The sequence below is a fragment of the Onychostoma macrolepis genome, chromosome 06 (genome assembly GCF_012432095.1).
Source record: "Onychostoma macrolepis isolate SWU-2019 chromosome 06, ASM1243209v1, whole genome shotgun sequence".
NCBI classification, from domain to species: domain Eukaryota; kingdom Metazoa; phylum Chordata; class Actinopteri; order Cypriniformes; family Cyprinidae; genus Onychostoma; species Onychostoma macrolepis.
Window position 1 is genome coordinate 20710123 of NC_081160.1, and position 24529 is coordinate 20734651.

A 24529-nucleotide genomic window follows, 5' to 3' on the forward strand; every position below is an offset into this window, starting at 1 on the left:
AGAGAAGATTTTGAATATTCTTTCTTTCTCTCTCTCTTTTTTTTTTTTTACAGTCCAACATCATTTAGAAAAAGCAAAATTCAGGACAGCAAGTATTAACTTTATAATGTCCTTCAGAATGTTCTGATTATTTAATGTGCATATGATCTTAGTTATTTTCCTTTGCCATATGTTGGCTCTCACTACTGGCAGTTATTTAAAATTGATTGAAGGCGCAGTGAATTTTTCTTACCCCGTGTACGTTTCTTTGCATTTATTGTCCTGTATCCTGCTTATAAAAAGGATTAATTCATTCTTGGAAAAGTATGGATAGGGTGGGAGCTGATACCACAGCTAGATCTAGCTGTAACTCTGAAACTGGTCATCCATTTAAAGTGTGATTAAAATAACCATTAAGTATTTTTTATTTATTTATTTTTTACCTTAAAAAAGCGATTTAAGTGATTGTTGGGTAGTTCTGCTTGAATTTAGTTTGCTTTCCCTTTAAATCCGTCCTCAATCTCTATAGAGGAAAATCATTCTGCAAGATAATGAGAAAAGCAGTCTCAACTTTTTTTTCACTTTTTTCACCATTAGCTTTGGCTAGAGACAGGATATTCAATTATAATTTATAGATGGAAAACTGATACAGAACTATTGTTATAGGGGGAAAAAAAGCAATAAAAATTCTAAACTTCTCCACTGATCTGAAGAAACACAAATCTGTACACGGCCTAATTTGATTACCACTAAGAATCAAACAGTTTACCAAAATTAAAAGCCTAAAGAATGGCCCCTGAGTCACTTGTCATTATCCAAAACCACCAACAGTACATTATTTGCACTAACCATCTGCCTGGGTTTATGTACCTTCCTCAAGTACTGAAAAGTGGCAGGATACAAAGAGATCCAGACTGTGGCTTGTCTTTATTTGATCTTGAACAATGAACATTTGTGCAGGCAACCTAGTTTTATATCTTAGAGGCCTTCTATTAAATACATGATTGCAACACTGCACATTAATTTTCCAAGAAATTATTCTCTAATTTCTGAGCTTTGTTTATACAGGGATTGAGATTGATGGGCCTACAGTAGGTCAAGGAATATTTCTATTCATTTTTCACTATAGCAATAAGACAAACACTGTCCAGATTCAACCATGTGATTAGTGTAAACAGATACACTTCAAAATGTTTTAAAACATTTCTCTATTCAGCTTTTTTTTTTTTTGTATTGGGGTACAATGAAAACATCTCAGAATTCCTGGAGAACCAAATTAAGTGGCAGGAACTGATACTTTCATTGCCAACTGAAGGCAACACGAATCCAAGAATTCCGAGAAAATGTTTTCACCGTATCCAAAAAGGAAGACAAAAAATACCATGCTTAAAAAAGATTTTGAAATATGTCTGTTTATAGTAATCACATGCTTGAAACCAGGAAGCATTTGTCTCTGCTTTAATGTGAATGTGAAAATTGCAGCAATTTTCTCAAATGTCAAATTATATGTAATGTAATTTTCCAATTTCCATGCATCTTGTGCAAATGTAAGTCAAGACATTCCTATAAATGGTCACTGAGAAAAGCATACAGACATTAAGGTAAACAAACAATAAATCATTCATCATGATAAATTATTTTATACATGGATGTGCACAAACAAACATAGATGGTGCAGACAAAGGCTAATCGGAAAAGTGGGATAAGTAGAGTGTAAAAGAGAGGTGGTGTCTCAAAGTGCACACTTTCTGAAGCACTGTAAGTGGCAGCAACTGATTCCAACCAATCAGAACCTCTCCCATAAACCCTGTGCTGGAAAGTCTGATGCAATGTCACATTCCCACTCACTTTTTCTCGTCGAAAACATACCTGTCCAAAACAGACATCCATAGAGAAGACCAAACTTTGTGTTACATGTATCTACATTTTCAAAGAGTGGAACAGATTAAGCAGAAATGCCTGAAATCTTAGCAGTGACCATTCATGCACTGTGTATCATTTGATACATCTATTTATAAATTAAATGGCTGAACTCATAAGTTCCAATTCTAGAAAAAAAGCACTGCACATTGATATAAAAATAAGTCTTCGCAAAATAAATAGATTCTAAAATGATTTGATTGTGATTAGCCTTCTGGCACCCTTCGTTCATTTTATTGCACAAGAATTTCATGGTTTCCTTCACCCTGGCAGGAAGTGAGATGAAGAGATAAAGAGCCTTCATTTTGGTTTCAAGTGCAGCAGCTGGCTCGAAGTTCACAGGCCGTTCTTCACAAGCTCGTGGACGCCATTCTCGTCGATGACCAGAGTGGGCTGGAAAGCTTTTCCATTCACAAGATGCTCCAACCCCTTGGAAACAAGACAGGCTATTCATTTTTTGAAACAGGAACTAGCAAGTAGAGTATGAGGCCTAAAATGTTTTTTTTTCTCCTTGCACCTAAACAATATATTAGATAGAAATATTCTGGGATTGATATTCAAATTAAAATAGGCCTTTGTGACTCTTACCTCACCACCATAAGACACAAGAGGAGAGATCTCACATTTGATTGGCAGGTCTGTTCCATCCTTCAGGCTGCGGCACCAAAGAGAGTTATAGATTTTTATATGTATGGCATTGCCAGATCAAGCATTAATCATGTCATATATGATATTAAATTATTTTAGAGATTACACAAATTAAAAAAAAAAAAAAGATATTTTGCTTCAGTAATCAAAATAAATTAATTTCACTACAAATGATTCACCCATTAGATGCAATTTAGATCACCACAATCAATGTATGCACAATCCAAATATCTTGAATACATTGAAATATTTATTATACAAAGTTCTGCCATTTTCTGTCATTTTGCAGTTGAGGAAAACTTGATTATAAGCACCTAAACCAGATTATGTGTTATAATGATGAGCAGCCTTGTTCCATTCAGCATGCCTGATGCCCATTTCCCGGCATGCATATTATTCTGCCCGTTAGTAGCTGCTGTATGGGTCAGAGCCGGTTTAAAGACGCCAACCTTTACCACGGCCATCTGGGATTGGACATCTTCTCCCACTGAGCTCTAACAGCTACACGGAATCTACTAAGAGCGAAGCCCCATCACCATGCACTACATACGACAGTGAGAATAGTTACTTCTGGCTGACTTCAGGTGTGACTGTCCCTGCTGGTCCATGTCTAGAAATGTTACACAGGAAATATAGTGTGGTTACACTGTAGCTGATGATAAAGGGGAGTGAACCCGAACACAGGTGGGAAGGAAATTTGGGTTTAAAGAGATATTTCAGCTGGAAATGAAAATTCTGTTATCATTTACTCACCTTCATGTTGTTCCACACCTGTATGCTATTATTTTTGCAGTAGAACACAAAATGAGAATTTTCAAAGAGCTCTTTTCCATACATGACATAATTGCTGTTAAGATACAAAAATGACCAAATAAATAAACAAACAAACAAATAAAAGATTTATTTAAAACATAAAATAAAGAGCTGTGTGATGAGATTCTTTAGAAATTCCCATTTTGTGTTTCATGGAAAAAAATAATAGCATACAGTTTTGGGAAAGCACCAGGGTAAGTAAATCATGACAGACTTTTCATTTTTGTGTGTATGTCTCACCTGGGTATAGCAGGTATAGGGGTTCCATTCTCATCAACGAAATGTCCTCCTGCATTTAAGATCCAGCGGTGATGCAGGGACATGAGGGCCTGACGGGCTGTAGTGGGGTTGTCCTTCCCGTCTTGACTGTCTGCATTTTTCAATGGAGAAAACTCGTCTTCTCTCAGAACTTCATATACCACAAATGTTCTGCCACACACAAAAAATGTTTCAATAAGTTATAACTAACTGAACAAGCCTGAAGCAAAGTTTGAAACAAAAACAAAAAAAGCAGAGTATAAGATATTTCGATTTTCTAATAATAGATCAATTAGTATCCAAAACAAATGAATAATAATTAAAAGATTAAAAACATTCAAGCTGGAAGTGTTTGATATTTTGATTTTGACAATTTTAAAGGGACAGCTCACCCAAAAATGAAAACTCTGTCATTACATATGTCTCTCCAAACCCGCAAGACCTTTGTTCATCTTCAGAAAATGAATTAAGATATTTTTGATCAAATCCGAGAGCTTTCTGACCCTACATAAACAGCAACTGAACGTAGTAAGGACATCGTTAAAATGGTCCATGTGACATCAGTGGTTCAATCTTAATTTAATGAAGCTACGAGAATACTTTTTGTGCACAAAGACAACTAAAATAACGACTTTATTTAACAATATCTTCTCTTCCATGTCAGTTGACGTAGCTTCATAAAATTAAGGTTGAACCACTTATGTCACATGGACTATTTTAACGATGTCCTTACTACCTTTCTGGGTCTTGAATGTGATAGTTCCGTTGCTTTTTATGCAGGGTCAGAAAGCTCTCGGATTTTATCAAAAATATCTTAATTTCATTTTTGGGTGAACTATCCCTTTAAGCCAGTTCACTCAATATCATTTTAAACTATTCAGCATACAGAAAAGATATTATGAATTATCTTCTTGTTTTGTATATGATTAGCCTTGACTAATTAATTCTTTAAGAGATTTTGGGGGCTCTCTGGGTCTTTGTTTTAAGCATAAGAATGAATATCTCATAAAAGTGTGCGCCAGAGCAAGGGTGTCATTCAAAAGCTTTGACATTTTGAGAACTTTTTTCATTTTTCAAAGGAATTTTAGAATGGCATGAGTACACTGCACTGTCTACAAACTGTGCATATTGTATAAAACCTGTAAAATACCTAAAACACCTATGAAACAGGTGTAAATGAGGACCCTTCCTGCCAATAGCACACATACTAAAAACAGGAATGGAAAAAAAGTCCGGACACTAACTTGGCAAACTGGAATATGTCGAAGACAAATTTTTCCATCTTAATCCCATTGGGTTTGTCAGGTCTGATTAGCTGTCCTTGTGTGTTCACGTAGGGAATTTTCTTCTGTGCCACATGGTGTTGCAACTGAGGCTCGTGAGTCCTAAAAGTAAGATATAGAGGTATAAAGACAGAGCAATGGACAGGCAGACAGTAACAGACAGAAAAGTGAAGCATGTTCTTTCAGTTAAAATTTTATAAAAATGGCAATAAGAGAACACGTCTGGCAAAGTCGTCTGTGTTTAAAATACCAGACACTCAAAAACTGCAGATGTTCCTCTTCTGACTTTACCTCATTCTCAGCGCACATTAAAGTCAGCTCCATCCTGTCTAGTATTTACAAGATGGCAAACCTCATTGGAAATAGCTCATAGAAATAGCTGTACTGTTTAATATGTTACGGAGTTCATTGCCTAGCGACAAAATATCATTAAACAGCTCCTAAAGCTGTGATCTGGAGATGAGTAATCAAAAATTAACCTACATACTTTGCCAAAAATAAATGTAAAATATTAATTGAAAACTACTGTGACATTAACAGCCGACTCATACAATGCATGAAGCACTCTCTGAAGACTGACTAACCTCACGATCTCTTTGAGGAATGTGAGGGTGAAGAAGTGATTAGCTATGTTGCCGGCATTGAACATTAGTCGTCCATCGGTGCTTCGCTTCTCTGCTGTTGCCAAGGTAATCTCGCTGTACTCCACTACTTGATAACGCCCATCCACCTTACAGACCACACCCACTGCCTCTGTTGGATTGGTCTTGTCCACAACCTGCCAATCAGAATCAGTAGATGAATGTTTGGAAACAGCACAACATTAATGCATTTCATTTTTGTCAGTATCAACGTATTCAAAACTTTCCTGCACAAGCGATACCATGCAGATTCACTTAGGTCATGTCCCACTTTTTAAAAAAATATTTTTAAGATCATTTCTATTTAGATCATCTAGTGATCATCTAGTGCTCACTAATCTAAATGCACTTTCTATTCATCAAAAAAAATCATGGAGAGAGAAAAAAAAAAAAAGGTTTTCATAAAAATATTAAGCAGGACAACCATTTTCAACTGTGGTAATAATAGGAAATGTTTCTGAAGAATCATGCGACACTGAAGACTGGAGTAATGGCTGCTGAAAATGTAGCTCTGCCATCACAGGAATAAATTACATATTAAAATGTATAATAAAAAAAACCCCGCAATATTTCACAAAATTACTGATTTTACTGCATTGGTAAGGTGTAAGAATATTAAAAAAAAAATATTACCAGTCACGAAGTTTTGAAAGTTAGTTTTGATGTTTAAATTCACTTAGCTTATTTCATGTGATTTCCTTTTGTAGACATATATACAGTGGGTACAGAAAGTATTCAGACCCCTTAAATTTTTCACTCTTTGTTATATTGCAGCCATTTGCTAAAATCATTTAAGTTCATTTTTTTCCCTCAATGTACACACAGCACCCCATATTGACAGAAAAACAGAATTGTTGACATTTTTGCAGATTTATTAAAAAAGAAAAACTGAAATATCACATGGTCCTAAGTATTCAGACCCTTTGCTCAGTATTTAGTAGAAGCACCCTTTTGATCTAATACAGCCATGAGTCTTTTTGGGAAAGATGCAACAAGTTTTTCCACAGCTGGATTTGGGGATCCTCTGCCATTCCTCCTTGCAGATCCTCTCCAGTTCTGTCAGGTTGGATGGTAAACGTTGGTGGACAGCCATTTTTAGGTCTCTCCAGAGATGCTCAATTGGGTTTAAGTCAGGGCTCTGGCTGGGCCATTCAAGAACAGTCACGGAGTTGTTGTGAAGTGCTTAGGGTCATTGTCTTGTTGGAAGGTAAACCTTCGGCCCAGTCTGAGGTCTTGAGCACTCTGGAGAAGGTTTTCGTCCAGGATATCCCTGTACTTGGCCGCATTCATCTTTCCCTCGATTGCAACCAGTCGTCCTGTCCCTGCAGCTGAAAAACACCCCCACAGCATGATGCTGCCACCACCATGCTTCACTGTTGGGACTGTATTGGACAGGTGATGAGCAGTGCCTGGTTTTCTCCACACAAACCACTTAGAATTAAGGCCAAAAAGTTCTATCTTGGTCTCATCAGACCAGAGAATCTTATTCAAGTGTTTTTTAGCAAACTCCATGCGGGCTTTCATGTGTCTTGCACTGAGGAGAGGCTTCCGTCGGGCCACTCTGCCATAAAGCCCCAACTGGTGGAGGGCTGCAGTGATGGTTGACTTTCTACAACTTTCTCCCATCTCTGGAGCTCAGCCACAGTGATCTTTGGGTTCTTCTTTACCTCTCTCACCAAGGCTCTTCTCCCCCGATAGCTCAGTTTGGCCGGACAGCCAGCTCTAGGAAGGGTTCTGGTCGTCCCAAACATCTTCCATTTAAGGATTATGGAGGCCACTGTGCTCTTAGGAACATTAAGTGCAGCAGAAATTTTTTTGTAACCTTGGCCAGATCTGTGCCTTGCCACAATTCTGTCTCTGAGCTCTTCAGGCAGTTCCTTTGACCTCATGATTCTCATTTGCTCTGACATGCACTGTGAGCTGTAAGGTCTTATATAGACAGGTGTGTGGCTTTCCTAATCAAGTCCAATCAGTATAATCAAACACAGCTGGACTCAAATGAATGTAGAACCATCTCAAGGATGATCAGAAGAAATGGACAGCACCTGAGTTAATTATATGAGTGTCACAGCAAAGGGTCTGAATACTTAGGACCATGTGATATTTCAGTTTTTCTTTTTTAATAAATCTGCAAAAATGTCAACAATTCTGTCAATATGGGGTGCTGTGTGTACATTGAGAAAAAAAAAAAAAAAGAACTTAAATGATTTTAGCAAATGGCTGCAATATAACAGAGTGAAAAATTTAAGGGGTCTGAATACTTTCCGTACCCACTGTATATGACAGTAGTTAGTTAGGATTACAAAATAGCTGAAAAAACAATTTACCGTAACAAACCCTGTAAACTCTTGTTAATGATTTAATTTGATTTAGTTTGTGTTGAGTTTATCAGATGTCATAAAAATTGTATGTCAACTGATAACAATTTTCAAGTACATCAAGTACTAAGCCCAAGACTAAAACCATTTGTTAAAAATTTGTCTTTTTAACATTTAAAGGAATTTAGGTTGAAAAGACAAATCTATCAATACTGAAAAGTCATTTCTATTCTGTATAAGTACTAAACTAGCTGCTGTGTTTGAATGGGCCACACACTCCTGTGTGCTGTGTTTGCCTGAGGTCTGTGCTAAATTACAGCAGAGGCAAAAGCAGAAAACCCTTTCCATTCATCTGAGTAACAAATTACAAACTTCTTGGTTGATGACGGGTTAGCACTGGGGGGAGGCATCGAGCTGAAGCCACTTTAAGTGCATGCTTCAGAAATTATGAGGGGTGGGTGGGTCCAAATATTCTTACCATCGTCCCCCTGTCACGCAGGAACTGTTTAATTGCTAACAGCTTCAGAGAGCTCAGTATTCAAAACCAGCTGTTGAGTATTTATGTCTGAACCAAATGTCACATGCAAACAGTTTCATGAATCACATTTTGTACGCTAACGATTCAGTTTGAGACTCAAAGGACGCTTTTTTTTTTTTTTTTTTCGCACTGAGAATTAGAAAACCAAGCCCTCACTTTAAAAAAAAAAAATCCCATTTAGAAAGAAAGAATCAGAATCAAAGCAGAACACTTATGTCAAAAATGAGATAAGTCGGAAATATCTCTCCAGACATAACAAAACAAGCACTTCCAGATTTCACGAAATACTATTGTCATTACATCAGTAACCGGTCACACAAGAAAAACATGTTGAGTTTCACTCCTGCGTAAATGGTTACTCCAGGAACACACCCACTGTGCATCATTTCATAATAATTGTCACAGATACACATTTAGCATTTTGCATTGGGTATCTGCATTGTTAAAAACATATTAATTCCTGATAATATAAACAGGAACGCATGCAAGCAGGTTCAACCTAGTAATTTGCTTTCCACTGCATCATAACCACTATAATACGTCAAAAACTGAGGCTACACTGAGAATAATGGCTAAATTAATTGGTATCCTGCATCACCAGGCTGGTTATATAAGAGTTTTAAAGGCAATTTAGCTCCTGACTAAAGACTATTTAAAATGTCCAGAATAACCACTGCTCCTTGTAAAAGTATTTTTCCCCTTCTTGCTGTTGTGTACACAGACTGCAAAAGCGCATGTGATCAAGTTACCTGAATTTACACTATAAGAAACCACAATTAATTACTGTAGGATGTGCGGCTAAGTGCAGGGTCCCATCAAAACATTTCTAAAGTAAACATCATTAAACAAACATTTTTACAGTTGTCAAAAAGTAAAAAAAGGTTTGTGGTCGGTAAGTTTTTTTTTGTATGATTTATTTGATCAAAAATACAGTAAAAACAATAATATTGTGAAACACTTACAATTTACAACTAATGTAATGTATTTTCATCATTTTCATAATGCTTTTTTTTTTTTTTTTCATCAGCCATTTCAGTCTCCAGTGATTTGGTGCCCAAGAAACATTCCTTATTATTATCAATGTTAAAATCAGTTTGTGCTGAATTTTTGTGGAAATATTTTTTTCCAGGATTTTTGATGAATAGAAAGTTCAAAAGAACAGCAATTATTTAATACAGAAATCTTTTGTAACATTATGTCGTTACTGTCACTTTTGATCAATTTAATGTGTCCTTACTAGATAAAATTGAATCTAATTTCTTAAAAAAAAAAACAGCCCAAAACATGTTTGAATGGGGTATATGTCGAACATCACCTAACCAAACCCAGAAAAAAGGTCTCATCTCATCCGCTTGTTGGAGAAACTGGTAACAGACGTATTAAATAATGGCAATATTTATTGACATTTAAGGTAATTGGTTAAACAAGCTAGTTGTTTTTATTGCTACCATTTTATTGAATTTTAATATCTAAATATTAGTGAAAGAATAAAAATAAAAAGAGAGATATCAATCCACATTGATATATAGATATCAATCCACATTTATGGATGACCATCTTTGGCATCTAATTTGAAGGCATCTTGAATAAAACAGCTCCATATTTAACAAAGCAAAACACTGCATATACGAGAACCGTTTTACAGATTACATTAGTCTGTTGTCCATAACCACCATAGTGTAAATTCCTGCATATACTGTAGTTTTTGTTTTTTTTCCTGAGCAGCTGCTCCATCTAGTGGACTAACAAAATAGGCTTTGTTTTAAATGTGTGACAATTCTATAATACATCACTAGGAAATAGCTAAACCAGGGAATCGACCAGAAATACAGATATATAAAAACAAAAGTTGTTTAGATAAGGTGCACAAGCTTGATGATACACCTCTAAGCTTGTGGATTTATAAACAAATTTGTAATAGAACTGTATTTGCATAAAGCTTTTTGCATTATGTATAGAGGAGGAAATACCTGCAAGGGCAGGGCTGGGTATGTTAAGGACTGACCTTTGCACCACAATCGGCTCCTTTCAGTGTACAGAAACCAATGAAAGCAGGGTCGGCCACTTTCACAAGAATGTTGTCTACACAGTAGACATGGATGTAGGAGATTCCTCTCGTCTCCATGTCCTTCACAATGTTCTGTGTCCCCAGAGCTCTGTACAGGCCCCCGTTTCCATCTGAATGTGAAGATTCACAGAAAATATACAAGTTCTGAATATTCACTTCTAATTATGAATCTTAGCAAGCTGTTCAGTCTTGATATCACGCTGTAGGCAAAAGGCTAATTAACCTGGAGTTTCTTAGGGACATTTTTTGATGGGTTTTTAGAAAAGTGTTTTTTGATTAAAATAAGATCTGTGGTTCAGATTACTTGAAGCTTTGATGTTTCGTTTAGCAACATGCATTATTTAAAGGCATACCTCAAATGTGAAGTTTCTTAAAGTTGTCTATACAACTAGAGATACTAACCTTGCATTAAAAACTAACCTGGTGCCATGGACAGTTTGCCTTTGCCCTCCAGAATAATTTTCCCATTAAAGTCTACAGCGGGAAGCATGCCTTGCTGAAAGAAAAACACATTCTCTTCCTTCAGGCCGAAGTATTTGTGTTGTACGAAGAAATCTTTGGTCATGTCCATTGTTCTGCCACTTGTCATAATGTACCTGATGAATCAAAACATTGATCATGTCATTGCAAGACCAATCTCTTGAAAGAATCTTAGCTTAAAGTGTAAAGGCCATTGCAAACTGAGTCCGAAATTAATTTTGCACGTTGAAAAATAAATACAATCTCAGAAGTTTGCACATTGCCCCCGAAACATTCGTCCGTCATAAAATTTTTTTAAATAATCAGACCGGGTTCCATTTTCTGCGTTTTCGCATCCGTAGCAAGCATGTTGATAGGAAAGGATGACGAATACGAAAAACGCATATGAAAATTTTGGACTCGGTGTGCAAGGACCTTAAGTCTATTATTTTTGAAAGGAGTCTTCCTCACCAAGGCTGCATTCATTTGATCATTTTTAATATTTTAAAATGTAATTTACTCCTGTGATCTGAATTTCCAACAGCGAGTCTTAAGTGTAACAATCAGAAATCATTCCAATATGCTAATTTGGTGCTCAATAATAATTTCTTAACATTATCACAGCTGAAAACAGCTATGCTGCTTAATATTTTTGTGGAAACCATGATGCATCATTTTTCAGGATGCTTTCATGAAGTTTAAAAGAACAGCATTTATTTGAAATAGAATTTTATAAACATGTTTCTACTGTCACTTTTGTTCAACTTAATGCATTGACTTTTTTTTCTAAAAAATCATATTTGTGGTAAATTTAAAAAAAAAAGTGGTAAAAAAAAAAAAAAAAAAAAGATGGTATTAGCATGTTTTTTTTCTGCGCATAGTAAATTCTGGATGCTAAAATGATGGTGTTCTTTAAAGTATATTGTCTCATGACTATGGCGATCATACATGGACATAGTTATCTGTCTTTAATGAGCTATGATTAGAGCTGAGCATTAGGGCATCATGTGTCAGGTGTCAAAGATCAATTCTGCTGGGTAGAGATTGGCTCTAAAATGATTTTTCTCTTGAGGTCCGACCTAGTTCCTCAGGACGACATGCTGGTTATGTCAACCTGATTACACACTGACTAAACCATGTAATGACATTCATAGCAGGGAGGTCACTTGCATTACGGTAAGTGGGGAGAAACTTCCTTAAGATCAAAACAAGTCTGGTAATCCAAGTAATTAGACCGAACAATCATTGACTCAAACTACTTCCTAGGGAATTTGGAAATGGTTGTCTATGGCTTCAAATGTAAGTGCACTGTAACAGAACACATTTGAATTGTGCTTAATGATCATCTTACCATGGAATACAGCACTTCCTTGAGTGCTGTTTTTCAGCAAGCTGTTCCAGCCTTCTGATGCGTTCCGCCTGAATCTGAAAGAGGGTTTTGTGAGAGGGGAGGCACACGTCATACATGCCTTTTGGATATGATACACCCAGCCGTGTCCCTTGCCCTCCAGCCAATAGAAGAACCGCCACTTTGTTCTCTGATATACAGCGAAGGCCTGTGTGGAATGATGGGAGGTTAGGTCACTTTAGCAAACAGGTGTTAATACGATGTCATACAATTCAAGGAATAAACAAATATAGGTCATTGCTCCCATTACATGAGTGCTTAAAGTGAAATATGCTACATTAATGTACAAATGAAACTCAACTATGGCGAGAAAAGAGACAGATGTTGTAGGTATAAAATGTCGGGATTCTTAAGCAACAGTTTGTGTTAGATTATTTGCAGATAACAAGGGCAATTATCATCAACTTTTATGAGGCCTGGTTTATCTAACATAAATTTCTGTTATGCTAGATGTTACACCACCCACATGCAGCCTTGAATATGCTAAAATATGACTTTTGTCATTTAAAAATTAATTATTAAAAAAAAACAAAAAAACAATAACCTTGAATTAAATTAATTTAAAAAAAAAAAAGAGCTGAACAAAGATGACACATAAAAGTCATTGGGTATCATAGTAATGTGGTCTGATTAAAGATGATGTGATGCTGAATGAGCTCAACATGATTTCAACAAAGCAATTACGTCAAATCTAACCAGAACCAGATGTTTTCAACCCGTTTTGAAGCATCCTCACCCAAAAATGGAGTACTGGGACAAAACAATGTTTGTTCAAATTTGAAACCTATTGTTATTTCAATAACCGAGTGCCTTTTTAGACAGACTCTGGGCAGAAATCCTAAGCTGTTGATTTCTTATGTCTCGGGGGCCATGATTTGTCTAAGAATGGTTCTCTGGGGTCCATTTGGGTGGAGAAGACATTGCATCACTCATTATGTTTTGTTGTGCAATATTTCTTAGCAACATTTTTTTCTGCTCAACAAAGATTTAAAAGAATTACTATCACATTTGGGTTATATTATTAAATGAAACATAAGTTAAGCTTTTGCAGTTGTTTAAAACAGCCTTTTATATAAATTCCTCTGCCTGTCTGCTTGGTCAGACTGGGAAACCAACTGGCTGACCAGCTAAACTCCAGCTTGGCCAGTTTGGGATGGCACTTAATGCAGAATGATGTGTGAGATGGTGTTCTGTGAAACATTAAAATATCTGAACTCACCCACTTCTTCCCATTCTTTGAGACATTCACGATCGCGTGTTACGCTTCCCAAAACTTCTCGGGGCACCGGTTCCATCCTGGTGTCCACCTTCTCCTGTGAGTTCTGCCCAGACGTCTTCATGGCAGTTTTAAAGAAGTTATTGATCTCCATGAAGTTTAGGCTCTCCAAATCAACAATCATTTCAGCTTGTTCTCCAGGGCTTAGCTGGTCCCAATATTGGAGAACATGAGACTGTCCAGCTTCAGCGAGTCTCTTAGCCAGTTTGCTGGTGTCCATGGTCTTTCCTTTAGATCTGGATCAGTCAGTGATGGAACAGAGGCAGAAGCAAAATGACACTGATTATCTAAGAGTCTCAAACAAATCTACCTGTCTTATCCCACCCATAAATTGATAACTACTCTGTGTACGTGCTCAGTCGAATAAACACGAGGTTGGCTAAGTCTAAGGTCAGGTGTGATCTTTACCTCTCCTCAAAGATCAATATAATTTTTGATTGGCTGGAAGACAACATAGACCATTTCTGGTAATTTGAAAGCCTCCTGGACAGTAATCAAGTTTGATAAAATTCTGACATGTCCCCCATTCCTGATTAAAGATAACACCTGCTCCATAAATTATCTTATACAATACATATTGTGCCTACATGTTCAACATTAATGAATGAAAACACCTGGTTTATTGACAACAAGGAATCCATATTTATCATAGCCATTCATAAAAAGAAACATATAGTCTTTAGATGTAAAAACCCGTAAGAATTACCCATATCTAGCCCACATTTGCCCTCAAACTCAAATCGATAGACTGGTAAAACTGTCTTAAGATAACTCTAGATAAGAGTTGCGTGGCGGCACTGTAGCCTGCACCCCATCCTTGACAACAGTACAGCTCTCTGCCGAGCCAAACCCTGCGAAATGTTTTCTGATAGTAAATTTAACAACAGGATAACATTCTTACCTTTCGAGCAGCTGTTGACCACTTAATACTTCCCTCTCACTTCAGTAGGACTAAAGACACGGCTACATCTCCTGGGAGCACCGCCTTCACTGTTTGAGATCCTCCTCCGACACCCGTCAGAGACTGACGTGGCAGGACGACACACACGGAAGCACGAACCTGTCTTCAGCAAGCTCCACCTCCTTCGGACGAATGGGCGGGACTAACTGCCTCTGCAGTCCGTGAATAGACAGGCGAGCCGTCATTCACACAGTCGTAGCCAACCGTGAAACAGAGATCAGGTCAAGCGCGGGGCTTACTGAACAAGAAATAAAAACGCAAAATTTTTGTTCCAGATTTATTCATTTAGTCGATTCAAAAATTTGCCCAGTAGCTGGGGTGAATTAACCTACGTTTTGATTGTTGGAGTTTTCATTTTGAAGGCACCTTCTGGAGAGCCTAATGTAACAATACAAAATTAATATTTAATTAATTAGTAATTAATTAATAATACTGACGAACATCATAGCGAGTCATTTACTCACAATTTAATTAAGATAATAAGGGGTAAATGCTTTATATATCGATAACAACAGTGTGGATTCCCAAAAATATAATAAAAGCCTATATATACAAAGCCAAACATAATATTTTACAATACATGTACTTTTTCTAATTTCCATTTATTTAATTTAATAGAGTATTAAAAATGGAGTAGACATGGAGCATATTCTACATTTTTAATATAGAATTTGCAGATTAAAATTATACTTGTTTTGCCTGACTGTAGAAAACACGACTTTGAGTAGCAAAATCGTCATTTCCGGTATCATGGCCACCAAAACAGTGGCAGGAATTTGTCAACTCGGTCCAAAACTGGGTTTTATGGATCCGCTGTGTCTTTGAGGCGCCAACTCGGCTTTTCGGATCTTTAAGATCCGACTATGGTGCCGCACTTCGCACCAATTTGGGCGTTTGCGTTAAAATATGGCATCTGAATCCCTGTTCGTCAGCAGTTGGTAGTTAGCTGTAAACTTTGGCATGCAGAAAAGCACTATGCAAAGATCAGTTTAGCAAAAAAAAAAAAAAGTTTCTGCAAAGGGCAACTAATGGAACAAACACTACATATTATAAACCTGATAGAATTTAACTCCGATTATTACTGATATTATTCATGGCTTGTAGTTCTGGCTCCAATGCAAAAATGTCCAGTCCAAATGTCAGCACACCGGTGATGGCGGTGACACCAGACGCCGTGGATCAGAAGACAAGCCCGGCGGTATTTGAGATTTTCGGAAAGATCTGGAACGTGCAGGCTCGTTTGGGTCAGGGCGTCTCGGCCTCGGTGTACCGGGTGAGCTCCGGCCGGGCGAGCTCTGCAGTTAAAGAGTTCCAGGTGGACGCGCAGGGCGGAGATTACGGGTACCTCAAGGAAAGCTCTGTGCTGGAGAAGATTCAGGGACATAAAAATATCGGTAAACCATACAGGGATCAAAACGAGCTAACAAATACAGAATTAAACCAGTGGTTCTCAATCTCAACCAGGGGGCCAGGGACCACTCTGCAGACTTTCCTGGGGGCCCCAATAAGTCTTAAAATTATGTAGTTATATTAGCATAATCTCAATTAAAATGCTAAAAACAAAAGTAATGTACAACATGAAACTAACATATTTTTGAGTTTAATTACAGCATCAGTATCAAAGGTACATATCAGCCTTGGAGTCAGAAAAAGTTGAGAACCACTGATTTAAACAGCTCTATATGCCATTTTATTGGTATTAAAATCATGCAAAAAGTCAATTTCTGTTGAACTGATGTTCCGTTCATTGTAGTAAACATGATTTCCCTCCATTGCACAAAAACAACTTTCTAAAAATTCTGAAGTAGCATCATTTATGCCCTTTGTACACCATGGCCAAAATTAGTTTATAATAATTTCATTTTTTTAGTTTTTACCCTATTCATTCATAGAGAGCTGTAATCTATATAAAGGTTACAGCTACAAATAATTTCCTGGTTCCATTTGTGCTATTTCAAATATACTTTTTACACAATTTGCCATAGTCATCATGAGTCCTGGAGATCCAAATGCTATTCCAGCATTATAACGTTGGTATTTTCTCTCTAGTGACGCTGTATGGAATGTTCACCAATCACAACCCATTTGGTGTGGCCACTCATTGCCTGTTGTTGGAGCTTTTAGATGTGAGTGTGTCAGAATTGCTGGTCAGGGTGAGTAATCAGGGGCATTCCATGTGGTTGATTCAGCACTGTGCCCGTGATGTTTTGGAGGCCCTTAGCTTCCTGCACAGAGAAGGTTACGTACATGCTGACCTCAAGCCCCGCAACATTCTCTGGAGCGCTGACGACGAGTGCTTTAAGCTCATTGACTTCGGCCTTAGCTTTAAAGAGGGACACCAGGTGAGGAGTTGTTACGGTTTGCCTGAGACACATGAATTTATTCACATACACAGACATACACTACCGTTTAAAAATTTGGGGTCTGTATAATTCTTTTTTTTATTAATCAACTTTTTTGAAAGAAGTCTCTTATGTTCACCAAGTGTTCATTTATTTGATCAAGAATAGTTGAACAGTAATATTAAAATGCATTTCATTCCTGTGAAGTCAAAGCTGAATTTTCAGCCTACCCCACTTTTCAGTGTCTTGTGATCCTTATAAACCAGGGGTCCTGGAGGGCCGGTGTCCTGCAGAGTTTAGCTCCAACTTGCCTCAACACACCTGCCTTGAAGTTTCAAGTATACCACGAGAGACCTTGATTAGCTGGTTCAGGTGTGTTTGATTAGGGTTGGAGCTAAACTCTGCAGGACATTGGCTCTCCAGGAACAAGTTTGGTGACCCCTGTTATAAACTATTAATATGCAGATTATATATTAATCATTAATAATATTCTGCTGACCTCAAACTTTTAAATGGTAGTGTAGTATTAATGTGCCTCTGTATTTAGATATGGGTTGGCTGTGAGCCTAAGGGTCTTGTCTGTTTTTTCCAGGATGTGAAGTACATCCAGACAGATGGATACCGGGCACCTGAAGCCGAGCTGCAGAACTCACTGGCCCAGGCAGGTCTGGAGAGCGACTCTGGCTGCACAACTGCTGTGGACCTGTGGAGTCTGGGAATCATTCTTTTAGAGATGTTCTCAGGAATCAAACTGAAAGAAACTGTGAAGTCTCAGGAATGGAAGGTCAGCTGATACCCAAGCAGCTGTGGAGCAGTACTCTTTGTGTCAATTTTCTCTTGAGTCTACTGTTCCTCATGTTATTTTGACCTCTTATGCTTGCTAAGACGGCATTGTGTTGTGTCTCTACAGGATAACAGTTCTGCAATAGTAGATCATATCTTTTCAAGCAATGCTGTGGTTTACCCGGCTATCCCTGTTTTTCATTTGAGGGATCTGATCAAAAGGTAGGAAGTAATGTAAGCGGTGTACCAGTGTGTTCTTTAGACATGACTAAAATAAGTCATATGTGTCTTTACATTCCCAGTATGCTTCACAATGACCCTAAACTGAGAAGCACAGCTGAGGCAGCATTAATCAACCCTTTCTTCAGCATTCCCTTTGGTTTGTATGGCTCCCCATCTAAAAACATTGCTACTTTCCCCAACACTTGGTGTAGCACTTTGTGAGTGAGGAACTGCTTTGGGTTTTAGCACCTCATATTGAAGATTTGGTTCTTTTGCCTACACCTGTCTTGAGACTACTAAACGTAATAGATGACAACCACCTGTATAATGAGGATGAGTATGAAGGAAAGTCTTTTGTCTTTTTTTTTTCTTTCTCTATGGTTTCTTTATTTAGTAGGTCTCAAAGTGACATTTATTTCTTGGTTTTCTTAGATATAATAGAAGACATGAAAGAAGAATGTCAGAAGTATGGCACGGTTGTATCCTTATTGATCCCAAAAGAGAATCCCGGCAAGGGACAGGTGAGGAAAATGGAATTTTTAGTAGTGTATGTGAAATATTTAAGATATTCGCTCCATGTAATAGCTTTATTTTATAGGAAGTGTTTTATTGTGCCTCTGTAAAATTTATATGAAAATATCCTTATCCAGTAACTGTAAATGACTCTTTTATTGTTCCAAAAGTGTGGGAATTCTGACAATAACAATTTGAAAGTTTGACATTATTGAAAGTACCGGTAATGATAACTTGCAGTTCAATAAGTGAGCCTGATGATAATTCAATAACAATTCAGACAGATTAAGTGGGTTTATTCTGAGAAGGATTTATTAAATTGATTCAATAACTTGTGAGTCATTTTGACACATTCCATTACAGAAACTCATAAGAGTTTATTCCTTTTTAATTAGACTACTCTGGTTACACTGTATGTACAAGACAATGCAATAGAAAGACTTATCTAGTTATTGTCTTTGTATTTTATTATTTGCACTACTTAATTATATATATAAATTGAAATATTAATATAATTAAATAAAAATATTACATTTATTTTATCAATGTAACTTAATATAAATAATAATATTTACAAATATTATTATTATTTTTTTTACAGATTCTCTGTAATTACCTGTACTTACATACTATCATACCATGGCCACCAACTTATACTTATTTCTGTTCGGAAGCTCACAAAATACAGTTTGTTTTGCCATGATCCTGTTGATTCAGAAGCAGCAAAATAATGGCGCAGGAGTCAATTCCACCTCCTAGTGGATAGAGAGAGACAATGATGCTAGCTACTGTGTCCAGTCTTGAAGATTTATCAATTATCTTCTCTTGGCAGGTGTTTGTGGAGTATGCAAATGCTGGAGACTCCAAAGAAGCCCAGAGACTGCTGACAGGCCGAACGTTTGATGGCAAGTTCGTGGTCACTACGTTTTATCCACTGAGTGCCTATAAGAGAGGTTACTTATACCAAACTGTGCAGTAAAGCTGCACACACACCTCCATACAAAACATGTAAATTACAATCATGTGACTGCTTTTAAACCCTTGATCTGTGTATTATTCTATTGTGCTACCTTTAATACTTACTTGTGTCGCTAAGATCAACATTGTTGTGAATATAGGCACACATGCAATTTAACTTGGGTGGAACAAGGAGAAAAGTTTTAGTGCCTGCTTCCTACTTCCTTTTTTTACTAAATGATCACACCATAATAAGACAATTATATTTACCGTGTGATAGCTGGTTGCCAGACATTCAATATGTATGCTTCCATTTTTTTTTTTTTTTTGCAGTGGGGTTGATGCACTGCTTTGGTTTACACTGCCTTCTAAACAACAGATCACTTCAGAGACTAGGTTTACATGCTTTTTCTGAATGTCTACGATTCCAAAAATGTGTAGTTTATGTGGCCTGTTTTCGTCCATTCTTTTTTTCCGTTGTTAGTTTTAGTGAAGGTATGTTGGTATTTCCAGTAATTATGCACATATTTATAAACTACTGGCAAAATACACTGGCCTGCATGCACTGTGGCGTGGTTAACATTTATGTTCAACTTGACCATGAAAGCTGTTTAACCACATTTAAACTGAAGATGGGAATCTGCAGAGAGAGCACAAATATGACAGAGCGGGTATCCTTGTGGTATAGATCATTCTTAAGTGACTTTATTTTTTTTCGCATATTCAGGGTTGACTGGAATGAGACTCCATGTCCAACACAAAAGCCACAATCTGTCTCATCCAAAACCTCTCTGGATATGTTTATTGAACATAATACTATCGTTTTAGAATTTTGAACTTGAATTACAAAGTATAATATTAGTTTAAGTATAAATTAGTGTCTGAAAACTCATCAAAACCATTTCAAGTGGAAATACTCAAGTGTCAAAATGTGTGGTATGTTGTGCAAAGCATCGTACCTCATACCTTCATAGCACACATATGTGAAGATTCAGGAGCAAATAATCTACTCTGTATCTTCATTGATAAATAATGCTGTTGTGAGACTCACTTACTTTCCTATCAAAGATACAGTAACACAAATGTGTTTCAGAAAGGCTTAAAACTGAAATGCTTTCTACAGGCTCGTTCAAGTCAATTCTGTCTGCTGTTTGAATGGATTTTACTATCTGTACAATAATGATGAGTGATTTTAAAATCGTAACATTATTTAAAGGCTTTTCCAGTTGTGATGGGTATAGTGTTCCTGGTATCATTGTGTTTTCCGGTCAGTTTGTCTGTGATTGCATGATATGGAGTCTTTAATAGTTCTACAGAGCTTTCTGACACAAGAAATTCTTCATATGTGTTCTCATTTACTTCATGAATATCGCCTGATGGCTTTTTCAGTCATCCAGGTTGATTGTTTTTCTTTCTACCGTCCTACGATTGCCATAAAGTCAGTTTTCTCTGTCCTGCAGTCTAGAAATATGATATTCACTTCCAGGGCAGTGAGCTCTAATATGATAAGTGTACAAGACCATGTGAGGAAAGAACAGGCTGGTTTTCTAGATGGTTTTAAATTTTAACAAAACATCCCTTTTTTGTGGATTAGATGGCATTGTGGCCAATAGTTATTATTTTTATTCACATTTTTTCGTATTGTTGGGAATGTTTTAGGAGTGCTATTGTAGGGAAAGGGCACTTTGGTTATGCATGTTATGAGTGTGAGTCTATCCAGATCTGGGCTATTTACTTGGAAAGAAATTGTGATTGATCTAGATTTTATACACTCATATCTCTCTCTCTCACTCTTGCGCGTTAATGGTGATGGCATTTGAGAGAATTATGGAGATGGTGAGCAAGAGATCATTTAGTATCCTGCCCATATGAATCTGGACTGCTGCCATTGGTAAATGTGACTCTTGGAAAGAAAGATTCAGTTGCTAAAACATTTGAGCTTGTCTGTCTTTGAATGCACTAGGCATTGGATTGTGCTACTACATGTTTGTATAAACTTCCTGAGTACAAAGAGAGAACCTGTATCAGTTCAAATGAATGAATGAATGAATGAATGAAGTAGCCTAGGCTGCTTATTTATATTGTCTTGTTTTATTCCTCTTCCTGTTTGAGCCAGAGAACACCTACAGTGAACAAATAATTGGCTTTTAGAATGCTAAATAATAACAGTATACATATTTACTCAGAAACAAGAATTTCTGATATTACAAAATTTATATCATGATGAAACTATGTTGTTTATGAAACAGTGATTTTTAAATTAAAACAATTTATTATGTGAATGAATACTGTGTATTGCTTACATGCAACAGAACATCAACGAGAAAGGGATTTTCTGTCATTTTAACAAATGGGAAGATTCCAGTTTGACAATCTAGCTTGATGTTGAAGTGAAGTCTTCTTAAATGGATGATGAAAAGATTCAGATTCATATATGTGAATATTAGTTAATTTGACAAATGTGACAATAGCAATAGTCAGTTTAAGTGCATATTGTGCCTGTGAGCAGAGCTGGGTAGTAACTGATTACATGTAATCTGGATTACGTAATCAGATTCCAAAAATTAAGTACTTGTAATCAGAGTAAGTTACATTTGAAAATACTCGTAATCAGACTACAGTTACTTTTTTATGGATTACATGATTACATATTATTCAGACAATAGCAAGAAATTATTCATAAATCATTGATTCCTAATTGAACTCCCTAATTTCTCTTTTTCATCTTTTAAATTTTCCTTTCTAAAATAGCCTACTGATTATATACATATTACATATGTATATATAGTGCAGTTTTGTGGACATTCACACAAAGATCAGTCATTAGTCAGGTGGCGACAGCATTGGACCGCTGGATTTACAAAAATCATTTCAGGTTTAAGAAGGGTTTCAACATTGCATCAACTAGTCTACTAACACATTCATTTTTATTTGAATTATTACTCTGTAGGTTTTTTAACCATGTATTATTAATTATAACTAATTAAAACTAACTAAAATTTCTTAGTTACATGTAATGCAGGCATTCCAAAACTTTTTGTCATCTAAACCTTATTCACCAAATATATTTGCTTTAAGTACCCCTGAGATTTTAAAATAAATATATCAATAATTAAGTAACACATTTGCATGCTCACGGTTTCTTTGATTTTGATTAATGATCACATTTCATGCAGGTAAATAAAAATATTTCATCTTTTTTTAGAAAGTGTTTTATTTAAAACAAAGACTGTAGAAATGCAAAGATGGTTCTCTCTATACTTATGAATGGGAGAAACTGCAACGCGAAATATGGAGGAATAGTCCCACCTTCTAAATGAAAGAGCCAAATTTCCCATAGAAACTTGACTAGACCAGCCAATGCACACGCACAGTCAAAAGCACATTATCACTCCGCATGCGCATTGGCTGGTCTAGCCTGAAAAATAAGCTTTTTAAATGCTATTTGAGCATAAGAAACACCATTCATGGGGCAATTAATTTCAGATTTTTGTTGCTGATTTGACATATGTAATTTAATTGTGAGTTCAGCGAGCAGTTTTTGAGATTTCAGGACCCATTCATTAAGATAGGTCTTGTACGAGCTGCCCGGAGGCGTTGCAAATTAAATATGGCCGCCAAGGGAAGAGACTTTCCTCGAAAGGGAGTTCAAATAAAAAAAAAAAATTAAAAAAAAAAGGGAGTTTGTTTTAAAATGATTTATTTTAATTAAAAAATGTAATTAATTGTCAGCTTTACATTAAACTTACAACCCCCCTGCACTTGCTTTACAAACCCTAGTTTGGGAAACCTTGATGTAATATAATGTTTAATGCACTTCATGTTGTAAATTACAATGATTGGAACAAGTTTTATTACTCTTTGCATTTTTTACATCATTATGGTACAAGATAATTTTATTTAAATCAATGTGATAAACGAGTTAAATCAAAAGTAATCTAAAAGTAATCTGATTACATTACCTAAAATGTGTAATAAGGGATTACGTTACTGACTACAATTTTTGTCATGTAATCTGAAATCAGTGACGGATTACAATTTGTAAGTAATCTACCCAGCTCTGACTGTGAGCCATCCATACTTTATTCCAGCCCGTTATTAATATAAATCCACAATAAAAATCAAAAATCAATTACTTTTTGCTCAAGCAATATCATCATCAAATAGAGCCCCGAGGCCCCTTCTAACACTTTTGAAAAGCACAAAGATTTCTTTTCATAATTAACTACTGCATAGAACCTGAGATGGGTGTCTGTCAGGGATCATTTCATGCTGCCTTAATTTTTTTGTATGCTGTAATAATGTCACAGTCAGTAATTGCTAGACCGTGAGAAAAGTGCCAAAATTTTTCAAAGCCTTCCTTTTTTCCCTGCCACCAGCAACCCTGGAGAAATACCCAAGACTGCAGGAAACCATATATATATATATATATATATATATATATATATATATATATATATATATATATATATATACACCTTTATCTTGAATTCCATTTAAATGCCTTTAGATGTGTCCAGAAACATTAAATGTGTTCCAGTTGGATGCCAGAGATCATATGAACAGTAAAGCCCAGTGCTGGAGTTTGGCTGGCCTTTGTGTTTGTGTAGTGAATAATGAACCTCCCAAGAGAAAACACTGCAGGGTGTAACCACAGATAGACATGGGAGTGAAATGCTCTTTGGGGCTTAATAACTCGAGAAAGGTTGGAGAGCTAAATGGCAGCTTGGATGGTGAGAAAGATTTTGAGTTGGTGACTACTAGAACAGACATATTGAAGTTCTAATCGAGAAAATGCACGTGAACGTCCTTGTCTTCTACCTTCATATTTATGATCATAATTTCTTTTGTAACCCTTTTTAAAAATGTATTGGCTGCTTTATTAGTTTCAATATTGCAATAAAGTAAAGTCATATCACACATATCTCATAGCATGCATATGACCTTTGAAGGAAAAGGGCAAGAGCTCATCTGACAGTACAGTCATTTAGTGGGGAAGTGTGAACATATAAGGCAGTAAGGTGATAAGTTGACATGAATCATGTATAGATAATAAAATATAAGGGTATAGGTCACAGACTGAATATGTGGCGAAAAACAGTCGAGAAAATCTTGTATTATGGAAATCAGCTTTTTTTCTGC

The 24529-nt window shown here is 36.4% G+C and overlaps 2 protein-coding genes across 6 annotated transcripts; one reads left to right on the plus strand and one right to left on the minus strand.

Annotated features, from left to right (window-relative positions):
• Positions 1–868: 868 nt before the first annotated feature.
• uap1 (UDP-N-acetylglucosamine pyrophosphorylase 1) lies at positions 869–14943 on the minus strand. Of its 2 annotated transcripts, XM_058778740.1 has the most exons (12): positions 14903–14943; positions 14511–14808; positions 13553–13845; positions 12277–12481; positions 10887–11062; positions 10404–10576; positions 5486–5679; positions 4863–5003; positions 3601–3789; positions 3116–3157; positions 2488–2554; positions 869–2328 (listed from the first exon to the last, which is right to left on the minus strand). In XM_058778740.1, exons 3-12 carry the CDS (start codon positions 13827–13829, stop codon positions 2236–2238), a joined length of 1557 nt encoding a protein of 518 aa, XP_058634723.1. In that variant the 5' UTR covers positions 13830–13845; positions 14511–14808; positions 14903–14943; the 3' UTR covers positions 869–2235. The 2 variants fall into 2 exon arrangements, with proteins under 2 accessions (XP_058634723.1, XP_058634724.1); XM_058778741.1 differs by lacking the exon at positions 3116–3157 and having other exon boundaries at positions 14903–14933.
• Positions 14944–15264: 321 nt separating this feature from the next.
• Positions 15265–23065, plus strand: uhmk1 (U2AF homology motif (UHM) kinase 1). 4 transcript variants are annotated; one of them, XM_058778742.1, is made up of 8 exons: positions 15265–15964; positions 16620–16912; positions 17505–17696; positions 17823–17917; positions 17998–18074; positions 18164–18260; positions 18348–18438; positions 19263–23065. In XM_058778742.1, exons 1-8 carry the CDS (start codon positions 15664–15666, stop codon positions 19407–19409), a joined length of 1293 nt encoding a protein of 430 aa, XP_058634725.1. In that variant the 5' UTR covers positions 15265–15663; the 3' UTR covers positions 19410–23065. The 4 variants fall into 4 exon arrangements, with proteins under 4 accessions (XP_058634725.1, XP_058634727.1, XP_058634728.1 ...); XM_058778744.1 differs by having other exon boundaries at positions 16620–16723; XM_058778745.1 differs by having other exon boundaries at positions 16620–16696.
• The last annotated feature ends 1464 nt before the right edge of the window (positions 23066–24529 follow it).

Bases quoted from the DNA above. Each gene is read 5' to 3' on its own strand.
- uap1 (XM_058778740.1), bottom strand. From the start codon at position 13,829: ATGGACACCAGCAAACTGGCTAAGAGACTCGCTGAAGCTGGACAGTCT. The intron at 11,063-12,276 runs GTAAGATGATCA...TTGATTCATCAG, and splicing joins AGGAAGTGCTGTATTCCATG to GTACATTATGACAAGTGGCA. The intron at 5,680-10,403 runs GTCAGTCCTTAA...TCTGATTGGCAG, and splicing joins GAGCCGATTGTGGTGCAAAG to GTTGTGGACAAGACCAATCC.
- uhmk1 (XM_058778742.1), top strand. From the start codon at position 15,664: ATGGCTTGTAGTTCTGGCTCCAATGCAAAAATGTCCAGTCCAAATGTC. The intron at 17,697-17,822 runs GTCAGCTGATAC...GTGTCTCTACAG, and splicing joins TGAAGTCTCAGGAATGGAAG to GATAACAGTTCTGCAATAGT. The intron at 17,918-17,997 runs GTAGGAAGTAAT...TTACATTCCCAG, and splicing joins TTGAGGGATCTGATCAAAAG to TATGCTTCACAATGACCCTA.